This window comes from Carya illinoinensis, chromosome 6 (genome assembly GCF_018687715.1).
Source record: "Carya illinoinensis cultivar Pawnee chromosome 6, C.illinoinensisPawnee_v1, whole genome shotgun sequence".
In the NCBI taxonomy this organism is placed as follows: Eukaryota; Viridiplantae; Streptophyta; class Magnoliopsida; order Fagales; family Juglandaceae; genus Carya; species Carya illinoinensis.
This window is the reverse complement of record NC_056757.1, coordinates 10958092-10974107: the sequence shown is the minus strand read 5'-3', so window position 1 is coordinate 10974107 and position 16016 is coordinate 10958092. Positions and strand designations below refer to the sequence as shown.

Genomic DNA, 16016 nt, shown 5'->3' with positions numbered 1-16016 from the left:
CAGAGCCTCAAATTTATCGTGTTGGCAAATAAGTTCGATAGTATGAGGACCGGTTAAGCTGTTTTGCTGTGCTCAACAGAGTAATTAAAGAACAGATACAATTAAGATTGAGAAGCTTGTTTGGGTGCCGAAGTAGTAACTTTGGAGGCTGATATATTTTTTATAATGTCGCATTTAGTTATATTCTTTTTCTGTTACTTTATGGTTCTTGGGAGGGTAAGGATCCATTGGTTTCATGGGACTATCTTTTTTTTAATTGGCACCGGGTGCTGGGAACAGTATTCCAACCAATCTTGGCGAGGAGTTTCCCGCAAGTGCACCTAGGGTAATTCAAGGGTAAAAATCCCCCAAGAGGATGGGCCCTAGGAATTGTTTGTACCCAAGAGGATTCGAACCTTAGACCTAGAGAGAGCATACCACCAAGACCAAGGTCTTTACGGTTTACCACTTGAGCCAACCCCTAGGGGTTCTCTTGGGACTATCTGGGGTGTGCTGAATGTGGAACAGGCTGGATTCACCTCATTTGCAATGGATAAGTGGAATCAACTACTTTTGAAGAGCAAAATTTCAGTCCCAGTACAAATATTTCCAAGGATTGAGGAAGCTTAGTCAATTTTTTTCCATATTTTATTATTTGATGAGAATTCAACATCCTCGATGGGAACATCTCCCCCCCGCACCCGGATTTTGTTTTTCTTCTCATCAGATGTTGGGGATTTTATTTTTAGCTATGTATCTTATGGATTTTGAGCTTTAGCTATTCTATCTATTTGTACGATTGCTCTAGCTCTAGTATTTGTTACTTTGATAACAAATCTTCCTTCCACGAGTTGACAATTCAGATGGTTATCAACTTTTAGCCAACTTTCATTTGGCTTGCATTTTGAATTGAGAAGGTGGGATTTGGGATGTCACATGTAGCTGTATCTGCTCTGTTATTTTCCTTTTTTGGTTGCTAGGCCCATGCCTAATAGCAGTAGAGAAAAGAATTTCAGCTCACAATTTGATGGTCCATCTTTCACATTACAAGTAGAAAGATAAGCTAGGTTCTAAACCATCAAGTTTTAGTATATGCTTTAGGAACTGTATGGAACGCATATTCAAGATTTACTTTTGGTCTCATTGAATTTGGAATGGCAGGTATATGACTGAGGTTCGGAGGTTGGCCCTTCCGCAGAACCAGACAGAGGCCATTTACCGAGGCTTTCGAGAACTCGAAGAGTCACTGATAAGTCCTTTTTCTTTTAATAATAATTTTTGACATTTTTCTTTTACGGTTTATGGTATTGTACGAGCATTATCTTTTTTATATTGGTTCTCTAAATAGAAATGCTAAAAAATGTTCAAATTGGATATGATAATGTTATGAGTACTAGGCACTTGATCATCCAATAATCAAGCGAGAATGTTGTTGGTCTTGCCTGTGCTCACTTGGCTATTCGGGTATGTTTGTGGATGTCCACCAGTGCCCGTCTTGTTATGTTGATCCAAGAAAGTGAAGCATTCAGATCATACATATGTTCCGTGTACTTGGGCGTTGTCTATTTTTAATTTCAATAAAATTTTGTTCACCGATTAAAAAAAAAAATGCATTCGGGTCATACATAAGACGAAGTCAGCGCATGATCTTTCCTCAAAAAATTAATACCCTTTGAATTAGGAGAGAACATTTCTCTTTTAGAGAATGCGTCAATATGTTTTGAATAGTGTTAGGTCTATAAAGAGAATTATAAAATTTTATAAATTGGCATTGGTTTATTAAAGATAAATCTGTAATAAAATGAACTTTGTTTTTATCAAATTTTATCGATTTGTAAAACATTTTTTTGTAATTCTCTTTGGGGATGAATCATTTCTCAATTTTTGTCCATAGCTGCAGGGTACTCATTGATTCTTTACCCCGAAATTTCATCAGATTGTTTTATGTCATGCCGGTCTGTGTTGCGAGAGCATGATGCTTTCTAGTCCCTACCCATCAATGGTTCATACCAGTAGCGGGAGCGCCAATTGTTCCTTGAAATTATTAGAATTTTTCTATGTTAAATCAATGTATTAACCGTAGTGGAATAATGAAGCCTATCACATTGTACATGGACATAAATGTCTCAGTATGATAAAACTAATTTTCTGAAAAAAGAAAATGGCAATGCAGATGTTTTCTGAGAATCCTCTCTCTCCCTCTCTCTCTCTCTCTCTCTCTCTCAAAGTGATAGATCTGTAGATGGCTATATATATTATATGAAAAATTCACAGCTAGCCTTCTACCATTGGTCAAATAAGAGTATTGGTACGTATATAGCTACCAAGAATCAGTACTGATTCTATCAGATATGGGTTCTGGTTTCAAGTAATATTGAGAAATAAAAGAGCGTCAATTAAAATCTTTTGGTTATTCTGTGGTGGTGGATCAGGCTAATTTTCTAATTTAAGTAAATTAGCATCCACTTTTCCAATAAACTTTGATAATTAAAGGAGGCATGCAAACTTGATAATAAACAATTCCAAAACCAATAATTCGATAATAATAATTAAATTGAGTTCAAATCACTCCCCAATTCTTTAGACTATGGCCCTACCGCTCGTCGCTGAAACAAATTCTTTCTGGTTACATCGGCAATTGCCCGATATGCTGCTTCTGTAAGGTGTACTGAATCAAAGAAAATATATTCAGATGCATCTGGGCATGTTGGGGCAAGTTGATTGCATAATGGACCTGCCTCCGCAAGCCCTGTCCCACATCATGCTTCAAGTGTCACATCGAAACCTTCATAAAAACACCAAAAAATTAATTAAACCCAAGATCAGCCGTTATGTTACACAAATGGCAATATTTTAAAAAAAAAAAAAATTGAAAGAATACCATAGTTATTTGGGTTCTGTATTATGTCCATGATGGGACTGTAAATATCGGCATATACGATCTTGGAATCTTGGAGTCAACTTGAGGTAAGGGCTTCTAGTTGTTGATTATGAGCATGAGAGTCCATGTTCTGATTGTCGACACATGAACGTTAGAGAAAGTTTGTGCTAATTGGTAGGACGCTGCCTATTGTCACTTGGGCAGGTATGCAGCCAATTGGCGGAAGACTAGCCACTGCAATCCTCCGTGCTCCTGTTTTATAAAGATTCTGCATGCATAATACACCTTTTAAAAAAACAGTTTTTTATTTATTTTAATTTTAATATCGAACCATCATCTTAGAAAAACATAGTACCTTAAAATTAAAATTATAATAATTTAGAACGATGGACGTACCTCAATAAAACCATACATGGTTTGGAGCTGCATTTGGTGGTAACCTGGAAGTGAGTAGTCAAGTGCCCTCGTAGGTATATCGTAATAGTTGAACAACATATCATTGCTTCCAATACTGATTAAAAACAAAGCGTTTTCAACAATCTTGCGAACCTCTTCTTGTCCAACAACACCCTCCATACTTTGTAATGTTTTGTAAAAGTTATTCAACTGAGTTGGAAGATCCAAAGCTTATGTTATAACTACTGGTTGCGGGTCCCAACCTAAACCGGCCCATGCAAAGCTAACGCCTAAAAGTAAGTCGGTGTCAATCACTGAATCGTCCAAGTAAGCCGACCAGAGTTCCTTGATGCCCAAGGAAGAATCAAAAAGTCTCTTAACTAATTTTCCATCGCAAAACCTTCTAGCGGGGACTTGGCTGGGGAAGTCTATGCCATAAGGTGGGTGGTCACTACGAAATAACGTTTGGATGTGGTTGTTGTTACCTGGAGCAATGGTTGAATCCCCAAAGGCAAAGATAGCTAAGACATTAACATTTTGAGATGCTGTGAACGGAGTTAGCAGAGAAATTAAGGAAGCAATCAAGAAGATTGTAAAGAAGATGATGTTCCTAAGCGCCATGGTGATTCTCGGCAATACTATGATGAGAATTTGATAGATTGAGTAAGTGATGAAAAATAGAAAACAAACGGATGTATTTATAATACACTAATCCTTTTCCTATTATACATTGATTTTAGTGATCGAGTTTGAATTAAAAACTATTTTGGATTACTGTACGTACCGAGATAGCTTGTTGAACAATAGAGCCAACGATACAGTACCTCTTCTAAAGCAATGTTTGTACTAGGGGTTGATCAAAATTGAGACAATTCCCATTAGTATACGAATTTGGATTAATGATCTCTTACCCCTAAATATATTGGATTCTCACAATTAGGTAAAGAAGTTCAGTTCAAACCGTGTGAAATTCAATCTTGAGGTTTAGGTGATGTCGAATACTAAAAACCGTATGAAATTCTTCAGTCTTGAAATAATCTGAATAACTATTATGATGATATATGCTTAACTAATTTCATTTGTTTCGTTTTCAATTAGGATTGATGGTATGATCTCTTACAACTTATGTATTGGATGAGAATAAGATAATGTCTCAAGAATTTCAAACCGTGTGAAACTCAATTAGTTAGAGTTTTTCACGAATAATTAAAGCATATATACTTTAAACAAAAAAAGTGATGTAAAGCATAATACTTTAAAGCATAATACTCTGATTGATATGGATATTGGTTGGTGGAATATAGGTGCTTTGAGAGCTCTCTTCAATCCAAGATTAGTAAATCAAATTTTGAAGTTGCAGGTGTTAGTGTCTTAGCAGGATTCTTGGTATTGGATGTCTGAAAAAGGTCGGATATATACCGTGAGAAGTGGGTATAAGCAGCTTCAAATTGCCAAGACTCAACTAGCATGTGAGGGGTCTAGAGCACATCAGTTTTCCTCTTTCTAGAGATGTTTTAGGCATTTGAAAATTCCTCCTAAATTGAAGGTTTTCGGTTGGAGGACTTGTACGGAATGTTTGCCTACATTTAATAATCTGGTAAAGAAAGGCCTTGATGTGGCAAATTGTTGTGTTTTGTAAGAAGCCTAATGAAGATGCAGCTCATGCTTTGTTCTATTGTTCAGCTATTCGAAATATTTGCTTACAATATGTGCCTGTACTGAATAATTTACTTCCTGATATGTCCTTTTGGGATTTAGCATTGTTGGTAAAAGAAAAAGGGGGAGAGGGAAGTCTTCTTACTTTCATTGCTATGGCTTGGGGAGTGTAGTATAGAAGAAACCGCTTTATTTATGAAAATTCTGCACTTAGTGTGAGTCATGTGATTGATAGAGCTTTGTCTATGTTGTCTGATTTTAGACAAGTGCAGATTTTTTAAGGCCATAGACAGGCAATGCATAAAGTTTTAACTTGGTCCTCTCCACCTCCAAGTTACATTAAGATGAATGTTGATGGAGCCACCTTCTTTAATCTTCAGAAGGCGGGGTGTTGGAGTCATGGTAAGGGACTGTCAAGGGAATGTTCTTGTAGCTTGTAATAAGCCTGAAAATGAGGTGTCCTCCCCAGAATTTATTAAAGCCATCGTGGTGCTAAGGGGTTTACAACTTTATTCTCAATGGGGTATTCCAAAGCTACTGGTAGAAACAGATTGTTTATTTCTTGTGAATATATTGAATTCGGCTGAGAATATTTTAACAGACTTTGCTTTCATCATTGAGGATATTAAAATATTAATGCAGGGCTTTCAAGAGGTACAATTTCTGCATGTTAGTAGGCAAGGGAATTCTGTGGCTCATCTTTTGGCAAGAAATGCTTGTAATTTTTCAGATTTGGTATTATGGGTTGATTGTCCTTCTTTTGTTTCTCAAGATGTTTGGCTTGATAATTAATCTATTGTAAAGACTTGATTTTAATGGAAAGTCATGTTGTTTATCAAAAAAAAAAAAAAAGTAACGTATAAAGTATGAAATTCTTCAGTTTCAAAATAATTGAATAAATTATCATATATAATTAAAAATCAATTTCAAAATTTTCATTATCTCGCATTGATCAGCAACAGCTTCAAAATATTTTTTTTTTATTTTTTAAGATTTAAGACGTGCAAACTCAGTATGTCTTTTGAAAATGATACTTGCAGTCATGAGTGTGAAAGTACCGTATAATTACTTTGAAAAAAGTGAATAAATACAGGACCCACGTGAAAAGAAAGTAATTTTTTAATAGTAGACGTCACTTTTTTTCAAAGCGACTGCACGACGCTTGCGCACTCCATAATTGTATATAAAGGGAAATTCTAGTTGTAGTCCTCAAGTGAGGACGACATATACAAGCTCTTTATTAAAGAAGAAAAAACATCATTTTAGGATGAATATTTTAGTAATTTAAAAAAATTTTAAAGATAAAATTATCTATACTTACATTGCAATCCCTAAATAGGGACTATATGTAGCATTGCTCGTATATAAAAATGACATTTGCCTTATAAAAATCTATTTTCATGATTGATTTTACTTTTTTTTTTTTTTAATTATTAGAGATTTGCATGCTTTAGTATTACTAAGTTTACTCCTGCCCAAAGGGTGATTTCAATCGCATATTAATGAAGTCTATTGCGCCATGATAGGAAGTTTAAATAATAATTCTATTTGCAGTCCCAATTCGGGACTGCATATGCAGGCCTTACTTAAATGAAACAAATCGTTTCATTTAAGTGAGGTAAACGACTGTGTATGGAAATCAGACCTCCTGCATTTTCTTCCTCTTTAAGCCCCTTCACTCTTTAAGCCCCAAGTCCCTTCGTGCCTCAAACTTCACTCTAGCCCCAAGTCCCTTCGTGCATTCGCCGTCACCCCCTTCCCCCTTCGCCTTTTGCCTTTCGTCGTCGCCCCTTCACCGTTCTTCATCCTTTCAGAACAACTGAATCTGCCCAAAACCCCTTCACTGTTCCTCCTCCTTGTGGGCTATTTTGCATCAGAAATGTTAATAGAAGAAAGAAATAATCTTGTGATTTCCGTGCATCTCTTGCTTATTTTTCATGTTCAGATTTGTTGAGCTTGGGTTGAGCTTGAGTTTGGGATGGGCTTAAAGTTGGATTTTCTTCCCATTAATCGGTGCCAAAGAAGAGCACTGTAATGAAGAGAGCATAAAACAGAAAATTAAAAAGAAAAAAAAAATCTTAATAGCAGTTCAGAAAGTATCAAACACATTTCCTTGCATCTAGACCCTATTCTATGTTCTGTTGAAAATGAAAATGAAATTCTCAAAACTTTAGTAATCTGGATTTGGTTCAAAGGTAGTAGTGTTGAGTAAACCATAGTTTCCACCAATAAAACTCTGTCTGCATAATCTGTACAGTATTTGGAATTTTCACTTTACATAGTGGTTGCTGCAGTAAGGGCTGGGATTTTCGAATGTGATTCTGTGGAGGCGTGTGTTGGCACTCAAGAATTTCAGTCTTTGGCAATTAGTTCAGATGGCAAGTTTCTCATCAAGGTAAAATTGTTGCATAAAGGGTCTCTTGTTTAAATGGTTACTAACTACAAAAGTGCCAACATTTATGTATTTAATCTGATGCTAACCCAATACTTGGCCAATGTAAATATAAGTTGTAGTATTATGAGAAAATTGGAAAGCCTACTTCAAATTCTAGAAAGGTGCTCATGACTCAGATAAAATTGCAGTAATGCTTGTAGAAGTTGTTTTTTATTTTTAATATAAGTAATGCTTGTAGAAGTTGTTTTTTGTTTTTTGTTTAAGTAATGCTTGTAGACGTTGTTAGAGCAAGTATCCCTTTGAAATGGATGGAAGGCAGATTATTGTGATTACTGTCAAATGCATGCACCCAGAATGATTAAAAAAAAAATTACTTTTTGGTTGTTTGTTTCGCATAGAAACATGAAAAAATAGAATTTTTCTTGGTTGTTTGTTTATGTAGTTATTGCTTGGATGTATGGCCCGTAACTTCTACCTGAACATGTTCTTGGTTTTGTGAGGATTGTGAATCAAAGTAGTCAAATGCACGAACCCAAAATGATTAAAAAAAAAACACCCAGAATAACTTCGTAATACAAGCACCGAGAACAACTTGTGGACCAGAACCAAATTGCGGAGGAGAAGAATCTGGTGGAAGAGGAGGCTGCCGATTGTTCTTACTTCTTCCTTGAGGAGAAAATGCAGGAGGTCTGGTTTCTACCAAAGTAATACGCAATCGTTTACCTCACTTAAATGAAACGTCGTTTCATTTAAATGAGGTCTGCATATGCAATCCCGAATTGGGACTGTACGTAGCAGCTCCCAAAGACCAAACCTCTTTTTATGTGTGTGGGCGTCTCATCCCCTGTGCGCACGAGGGAGTTGGGTCTTAGTCCCTTTTGGCACAAAGGGTATTGGCATCAATCTTCTGGCACACCTAAGGTAGGCTTGTGCATGGAGACAGCATTGTCCTAACCCTATTGACTCACTAGGCTGCTAGGGAGTTGCTTTTTTAAGTATATAAAAAATAATGATTACACATCATATACGAAAAATGCATATTTCTAAATGCAAAAAAATTTTATTTTGCTTGAGACTTTTGCAAATGAGCGAATGGTGAGAGTAACAAGATAGGAGTAATCCAATAAAAACTATAATTTGGAATCATTAGAAAGGTGCAAGGAGGAAAATAAACAAATAAAAATATACGGGTAAGAGTCATTGAGTATAGCATTAAAATAGGAAATGTGATGCTACATGAAAACTTTAACTTTTGGTAGCCGGTGATAAGAAAAGATAATATATATATTTTTAGTTTTAGACTTTTAAATTAAATAATATATGTATTCAGAATATTTTAAAATAGTGTGTACCTAAGTGGATGGAATAAATGTGCATGATTGATTGTGAAAAAATCAAATTGAAAAAGGAAAAAATTTACAATGGAATGACATTAGATGATATGATTTATCTTGGGGGACAAAGCTATAATTTAGGAGATGATTTTGAAAACTTTTCTATAACGCATGTCCTTTAGAAAATGATTTTAGAAAATGAGATGGAAATTACTGATCCATTTAAATGTTTTCCCTTTTCTTCTCAGTATATGAATGATTTTAAGTTTAAAATTAAAATCTACTCTATAAATTAAAAGAGAATCTACGGTGAAAATTATTAAATTGAATTAAAAGTCATTTTACAAAAATTTACTTTCATACATTACATAAAACTTGCCTAGACTTCTGTCACTCTTCTCTTGGGCCGTGTATGTCGTGACGCTTCTTACTCATTTTGTTCCTATGAGGGGAGAGACATACATAAAAACAAAGTGAGTCAAATATTTAGTAAATATTACTTCATATTTTAAAATTATACTAACATAGGTTTTCAATCATGCATTTAACATTTATCTACATACTTTACACAAAGCATTCATTTCCTTTGAAAACATTACAATGTGAGGTTTTTCTTTAAAAAAATTTTTATTTCTCATAAAATATTTTCTACACCTTTTACATTCATTCATAAAGAAACTAAATCATTCATAATATTCAATTACTCTTTTACTTTTCCTCTACCTGATACACATTGTTACATCCCGTGTGTTAGGGTTAGCAGTCTTTTGGACTCGGATTCTGTCTATGGTCACATGTTGGGAATCCCTATGAATCAGGGGTCAGCACTAGGTGCACTATCAGTACTACTTATTCGACATTGCAATCTGCCTAGTTAATTGGTATCATCATTCATTCATTCAGTCATGGTCTTTACGTATTTTCATACATTAAAACATTCATTCTTCATTCATTTCCTTTCCTTCCTTTCATTCATTTCTTTCAGTCATTTCCTTTTCATATCTTTCATCAGTCCATTTCATTTCATAAACATCATTTAAAAGCGTAAGTGTAAACATCGTCATTTAAACACCATTTCAAAGCATAAGCATAAGTATCATTGTAAACATCATTTCATAGCATTCTTTAAACATCCTTCCATAGCCTCATTTAAAGTCCATTTCATAGCCTCGTTTAATATATTTTCATAGCATCATTTAATACACTTTCATCACATCATTTAAACAAAATTTCAAAGCATCAAGCATAAACCTCAACATCATCATTTCAATATTTAAAATGAAGACAATAGTTACGACATATAGCACCCATTTACATACATACAACTATTACTTTGGGTGTATAAATAGGGGTTGTCAAATAAGGCCTTTACATACATATACGTTTAAACATTAATACATAACATACTTTCATAAAACATCATTTCATTTCATTTCATAAAACATCATAAAGAGAAAAATTTATTTTTCATTTTTATATCATTAGAAAACTCTAAAAGAATATAAACATAATACTTATCTAGACTTCATGCTATATTCATTTCATACAATCCATTCATGTGCGTGTCAAATGGCAACCTACATACATACATAATTTAACATCATTCCTTTTTCTCAAGCAGAACTGCTACAGGTACCCACCGTTGGGTACCTGTTGCGGAATCGCTGACGTCGATTAATGTCATACGAAACCCATTTGAAACCCAGAAAGTGGAGAAAACATCCGCGAGTGCCAAAACCAGAAATTTGCCCAACTACCACACTAACCTCGTCGTCGATTCCGAAAGCCACTACATTGTTCAGGTACTCTGTTTATTCTTCCTCTTCTTTTGCATTTTTTCAAATCCCAATAGATTTTTGAATAAACGATTTTGAATGTTGGGTCTTCTATCAGATTTGTTCCTCCTCCCCTCAAGATCGGCATTTTCTTTCCTCGTCCGCTCAACAACATGCTTCTCTAACCCTTTTTCCAAATATTCAATTTTTTTTTTATAATTTTGAAAACAATTCATCTGCTTCGTGAAAATATTTGGTCTATTTTCTTCTTATTTTAGATTTCATTTTTTTCCTATTGGTCTAGGTGTTTATTGATGATAGTTTTCATACCATATATATCTTACATCGAAATGCATCTCACTTTCTTGTGAGTTTCTCAAGATTGGAAATCTGTTCCATGTACTTGTTAAAACTTAGAAATAATTTTTATTTTTTTCCTTATTTTTCTTGACAGCCAAACATAGTATCAACTTGAAATTTCTATTGTGAACATTGCGCTACTTAGGATATAATTTATTTGAAAAAAGGGGTTGTTCAGTGCATGGGATTAGACAAATGTACTTAACCTCTTAGAGGTGCTTTCTTGTTATTTTTTCTGGTATATGTTTTGGTGACAAAGTCGTTGCTAATCTTGGTATTGGCTGTCAGCTATGTCTTTGACTGGTCTGGTTGTGTTGTATTCAGATTAGGTGGAATAATGAAAGATGTTTTTTTTTTCGTTATCTATCAGATAAAGACTCATGGCTTGGTTTTTTGCCCCATAGTTGCATTAGTTGGATGCCAAAGCCATATGATTTTAGTGTTAATGTTATCAATTTTCAGGTGTATGTTTTGGAGATAGAGTCACTGCTAATCTTGGTATTGGCTGTCAGCTATGTCTTTGACTGGTCTGGTTGTGTTGTATTCAGATTAGGTGGAATAATGAAAGATGTTTTTTTTTTCATTATCTATCAGATAAAGACTCATGGCTTGGTTTTTTGCCCCATAGTTGCATTAGTTGGATGCCAGAGCCATATGATTTTAGTGTTAATGTTATCAATTTTCAGGTGTATGTTTTGGAGACAGAGTCATTGCTAATCTTGGTATTGGCTGTCAGCTATGTCTTTGACTGGTCTGGTTGCGTTGTATTCAGATTAGGTGGAATAATGAAAGATATATATATATATATTTTTTAATCTATCAAATAAAGACTCATGGCTTGGTGTTTTGCCCCATATTTGCATTAGTTGGATGCCAGAGCCATATGATTTTAGTGTTAATGTTATCGAAACTTGAATATCCAAAGAGCTATAGGTTACAAGAACTTGAAGAGCACGATTATTCAATCCTTTTGTTGAATATGTTGGTGTTGTAAGATTTTGGTTAATGAGATGTGTCAGCAGGTTCATTCTGCATAAAGTAATGGCACCGAAAGCTTTACAATTTGTGCTATTTAAGATATTTTTTAAAGCATAGCTTCAAAGATATGCAAAACTCTTAAGACTCCTTTTGAAGAAGCATACCCGAGTGTTTTATATATATATATATATATATATATATATATAAGTAAAGTAAATCAGGCCCAAACTTAAAAAAATTCTAATTAATTATTGTGGGTGACCGACCCCCAATGTATGATGATATTTTGACTCGTTCATAAAAGCTTTCTCTAACAAAAGATCAACAAGAATAGGCCTAAACTTTCTATATCGCTCTAGATTTGATACATCGCAGTGGCTGAAAGTCTTGTTCCTTGCATTTCCTCCAAAAGGGGAAAACTATCCTTAGTATTTAACCATTCACTTATCTAAATGTGTAGAACAAATTTGTGTAGCTCATTGCCAATTCCATTTGTAAATTAAGCACACAAATGAATTATCTATTTGCAAAATTTAATTACTTTTGTGGGAGTAGATCAATTAATTGGTATTATTTCAATTTAATTTAAGTATGACTAAATTGCCCTTCTATAGTTCAGTTGTGTTTATTTTAGAGTTTTTCATTAAAGATGTACTACTTGTAAGGCAAGTTTTATCTACTTTTGTGGAATTATACAGTTCATAACTTCTCATCATGGAAAAAGGGGAAGAACATTCATCTCGGCTAATACCATCTAGCTCAAATCTCCCAACCACGATCTGTTATATTTTTTTTAAAATTTGTTGGACTATGTTGGGCTGATATCCATGGATTTCTATATGAATAACTTGTGTAATAACATGTTAGGGCATACCATCAACTTTTCTAAACTTCAGAAATTACATGCACATGCATGGTTACTATGGAGAACTTCCTACATGGTCACCAGCTCTAATGCAACAGCCAGATGGCTACCAATATCTATGCAATATTTAAGAGGTGATACAATTGTATTCTTGAATTTTTATAAATTTTTGGTTTTCTTTTTAAGATTAATGTCATTGGTTTTTTAAATATTTTTCTTCTTCTTTTAGCACAATGATGGTTACCCAACTCCTGTTATGACTACTGGATCTGCCACAGGCAAAAAATGTGATATAGAAGAAACACTCAATTATAGGGAAAGGCAAATCCCATCTACCTCCGCTAGAGTTGAAGAAAGCAACAAAGATAGACCAGATTCTATGGAAACTGAGGATGGAATTGGTGAGACAGCTCAGTTAGATGATGGAGTTGGTGGTGACACGATTGAGGAGCCCAAGTCGAAGATGAAGTTTAATTCTTTTGAAGAAGTAATGACTTATTATAAGCAGTATGCTAAGAATATTGGGTTTAGGGTGATGACAAGAAGGACTGAGAAGGGAGATGATGGGACTGTCAGATATGCCACCCTCGGTTGTGCCCGTGGTGGGAAAGCTCGTAATAGGACGTTGAATGTCGCCAGGCCACGTCTGACAGGAAACATGGAGTGTAAGGCGAAGATTAATGTCTTAAAAGTTGACGAAAAGTTTCAGTTGACAACAGTTAATAACATTCATAACCACGGCCTCAGTCCAAAAAAATCTCACTTCTTTCGATGTAATCGACAAGTTAGTGACTCCATAAAAAGAGTCTTAGATACAAATGATCTGGCTGGTATCCGAATGAATAAGAGTTTCGGATCTCTTGTCGTTGATGCGGGAATTTTTGAAAACCTCCCGTTTTTGGAAATGGATTGTCGAAATTACATCGATAAGGCAAGACATCTACGACTTGGCGCTGGTGGTCCTAGAGCGCTTCGGGAATATTTTTTACGGATGCAATACAAGAATCTTGGGTTCTTTGTGTTGATGAATTTAGATGACGACAGGAGGTTAAAGAATGTCTTCTGGGCAGACTCCCGTAGTAGAGCAGCCTATGAAGATTTCGATGACGTTGTTACATTCGATACCAAATATCTGACGAATAGATATGGGATGTCATTTGCATCATTTGTTGGTGTAAAGCACCACGACCAGTCAAATCTTTTGAGAGCAGGATTGATATCCAGTGAGGATACGGCAACGTTTGTGTGGTTATTCAAGATTTGGTTACAATGTATGGATGGTATAACTCCTAGAGCTATTATCATAAATCAGGACTGAGCAATGAAGAATATTATTGCTATTGTCTTCCCAAAAAGTCGACATCGATTTTGTTTATGGCATATACTGAAAAAAGTCCCTAAAAAGCTTTCCTCCTATTTTGCCTATAAAAGTGGAATGAAGAGTGCCTTGATAAAATGTGTGTATGATACCCAAAATGTTGAAGAGTTTGAAAGCTCTTGGGAGCAGTTAATCACCACTTACAACTTGGAAGAGAATGCTTAGCTGCAAAGTTTATACACTGAGCATAAGCATTGGGTATCGGCATTCTTGAAAGATTCATTTTGGGCGGGGATGAGTACAACGTAGTGGAGCGAGAGCATGAATGCTTTTTTCTATGGTTATGTTCACGCTAAGACAAACTTGAAAGAGTTTGTCGACCAGTTTGACAACACATTGAAGAAGAAAACTGAGAATGAAAATAGCTCTGACTTTCACTAATTCAGCGTCACTATTCCCTGCAAATCTAGATCTCCGATCGAAAAGAAGTTTCAAGAATTATACACGAATACAAAATTCAAGAAAGTTCAGCGAGAACTTCAATGTCTTATTGATTTGGCTCCAGAGTTACTTAAGAGAGATGGTGCAGTAAAGACGTATCTTGTAGAGGATGAAGTTCATGTGGAAGACTTCACTAAGTTAGTTACATATTCAGTGGACTTTTGTGATGTGGATACAGCTGCAAAGTGTTCATGTGGGCTATTTCAGATGAGGGGTATATTGTGCAGGTATATTTTGGCTGTATTTAAATGTAATGGTATAAAATTTTTGCCAAATCAGTATATTTTAGACAGATGGAGGAAGGACATTAAGAGGAGGTACACGTTAATCGACAGCAACTATGACGCAGGGGTTCAGCGAGTAGATGCTAACAGATATTCTACTCTATTGAATATCTGTTATAAGATAATTACTCACGCAGCGAGTTCAAAAAAACATACTGAGGATGCAACACAGAAGTTGCATGCAATGATTGAGTTATATAGTGAGAACCAAGAACCTCCATCTAGAACATGCACGGGTTCCAATGTTATAAGTACGTTGCCAGAGAATCCTACATGTGCGGGCTCACAGAAAGTACTCAGTCCGCTAGTAGTAAGAGGGAAAGGCAAGCCACCATCTCTGAGGAGAGCATCGACAATGGAAAAAGAGGTGAGGAAAGTTAAAGCGAAGGCGAAGAAAGCACCAGTCAAGGGAAAATGTAAACAGGTACTTCAATAAGCTAGTTAACAATAAATATAGTATATTATGCAGTTTTATAAGTTATTAATGCATACTTGTTTCAATGTGTTTTGTTACTTGTATATTTTAGAGAGATGGAGGAGATACACCATTGCCGAACACGTGCAGGAATTTATTTGGCCCGTCAGAGGAAGATATATCCAATGTTGGATTGATGCAGGTATAAAAATTTCCTAATATAGATATTTTTATGTGTGGTTATTGCTAGATGTCCAATTGAATTTTTATGTTTGTAATGTTATTACCAGCCTATTGAAGATAGTCCAGTTGTTGACATTAGTGGAACCCAGCGCCAAGAATCAATGATCGGGAGTCAAGAAAGCGTAATATTTCATAATTTTATTCTTAGTCTAATATTGACATTACACTAAGATTTGCATATTACTCCTTGCAGATGCTATTTGGGTTGGATGGATCACAACCGGTTGCGGTAGATGGATCACAACCGGCGAACCTCAATGACTTTTAAGTTCAATATTGGTAAAGTGGTTATTCAAGCTCGTAGCGGATTGATGTTTTGGTAATTATTAGTAGTAACATTGGGGTGAGAAAGTAATTAAATAACACATTATTTCTCTTAAGAATAATTACCAAAATCTGGATTTTTTTTTAGGTATTGGAAAATGTTCGTTGCAAATCTATCTTTGTTGGTTAGCGTGCTCTCCATTCATGTGTCGATGTACAACTTGGCTGTGTAGGGCCAAAGCATTGAATATAGATTTGGCATGAGGTGTATGTAATGACATTATAAATGGGAGTTGAATGAAATATACCTTGTATGTGAAACATTTCTCCAGAAGTAGTGATGGAAATGCAATATTTTTAATGTTATTTGAT

At 35.1% G+C, this 16016-nt stretch overlaps 2 protein-coding genes and 1 long non-coding RNA gene across 3 annotated transcripts in view; 2 read left to right on the top strand and 1 right to left on the bottom strand.

Moving 5' to 3' along the window:
* The window catches only part of LOC122313451 (nuclear pore complex protein NUP155), a 44025-nt gene extending 42496 nt beyond the window's left edge, over window positions 1–1529 (top strand). The window contains exon 13 of the mRNA XM_043128476.1: window positions 1141–1529. Coding sequence (XP_042984410.1) covers window positions 1141–1261 — 121 coding nt within the window. The 3' untranslated portion in view covers window positions 1262–1529. The remainder of the gene's footprint in view (window positions 1–1140) is intronic.
* A 984-nt stretch (window positions 1530–2513) lies between these two features.
* LOC122313453 lies at window positions 2514–4031 on the bottom strand. Its single transcript, XR_006243405.1, has 3 exons — window positions 3257–4031; window positions 2861–3128; window positions 2514–2764 (listed from the first exon to the last, which is right to left on the bottom strand). It is a non-coding gene; the product is annotated as an uncharacterized LOC122313453 (long non-coding RNA).
* Window positions 4032–13736: 9705 nt separating this feature from the next.
* LOC122312622 lies at window positions 13737–15648 on the top strand. Its single transcript, XM_043127280.1, has 4 exons — window positions 13737–15146; window positions 15250–15339; window positions 15428–15502; window positions 15574–15648. Exons 1-4 carry the CDS (start codon window positions 14646–14648, stop codon window positions 15646–15648), a joined length of 741 nt encoding a protein of 246 aa, XP_042983214.1. The 5' UTR covers window positions 13737–14645.
* The last annotated feature ends 368 nt before the right edge of the window (window positions 15649–16016 follow it).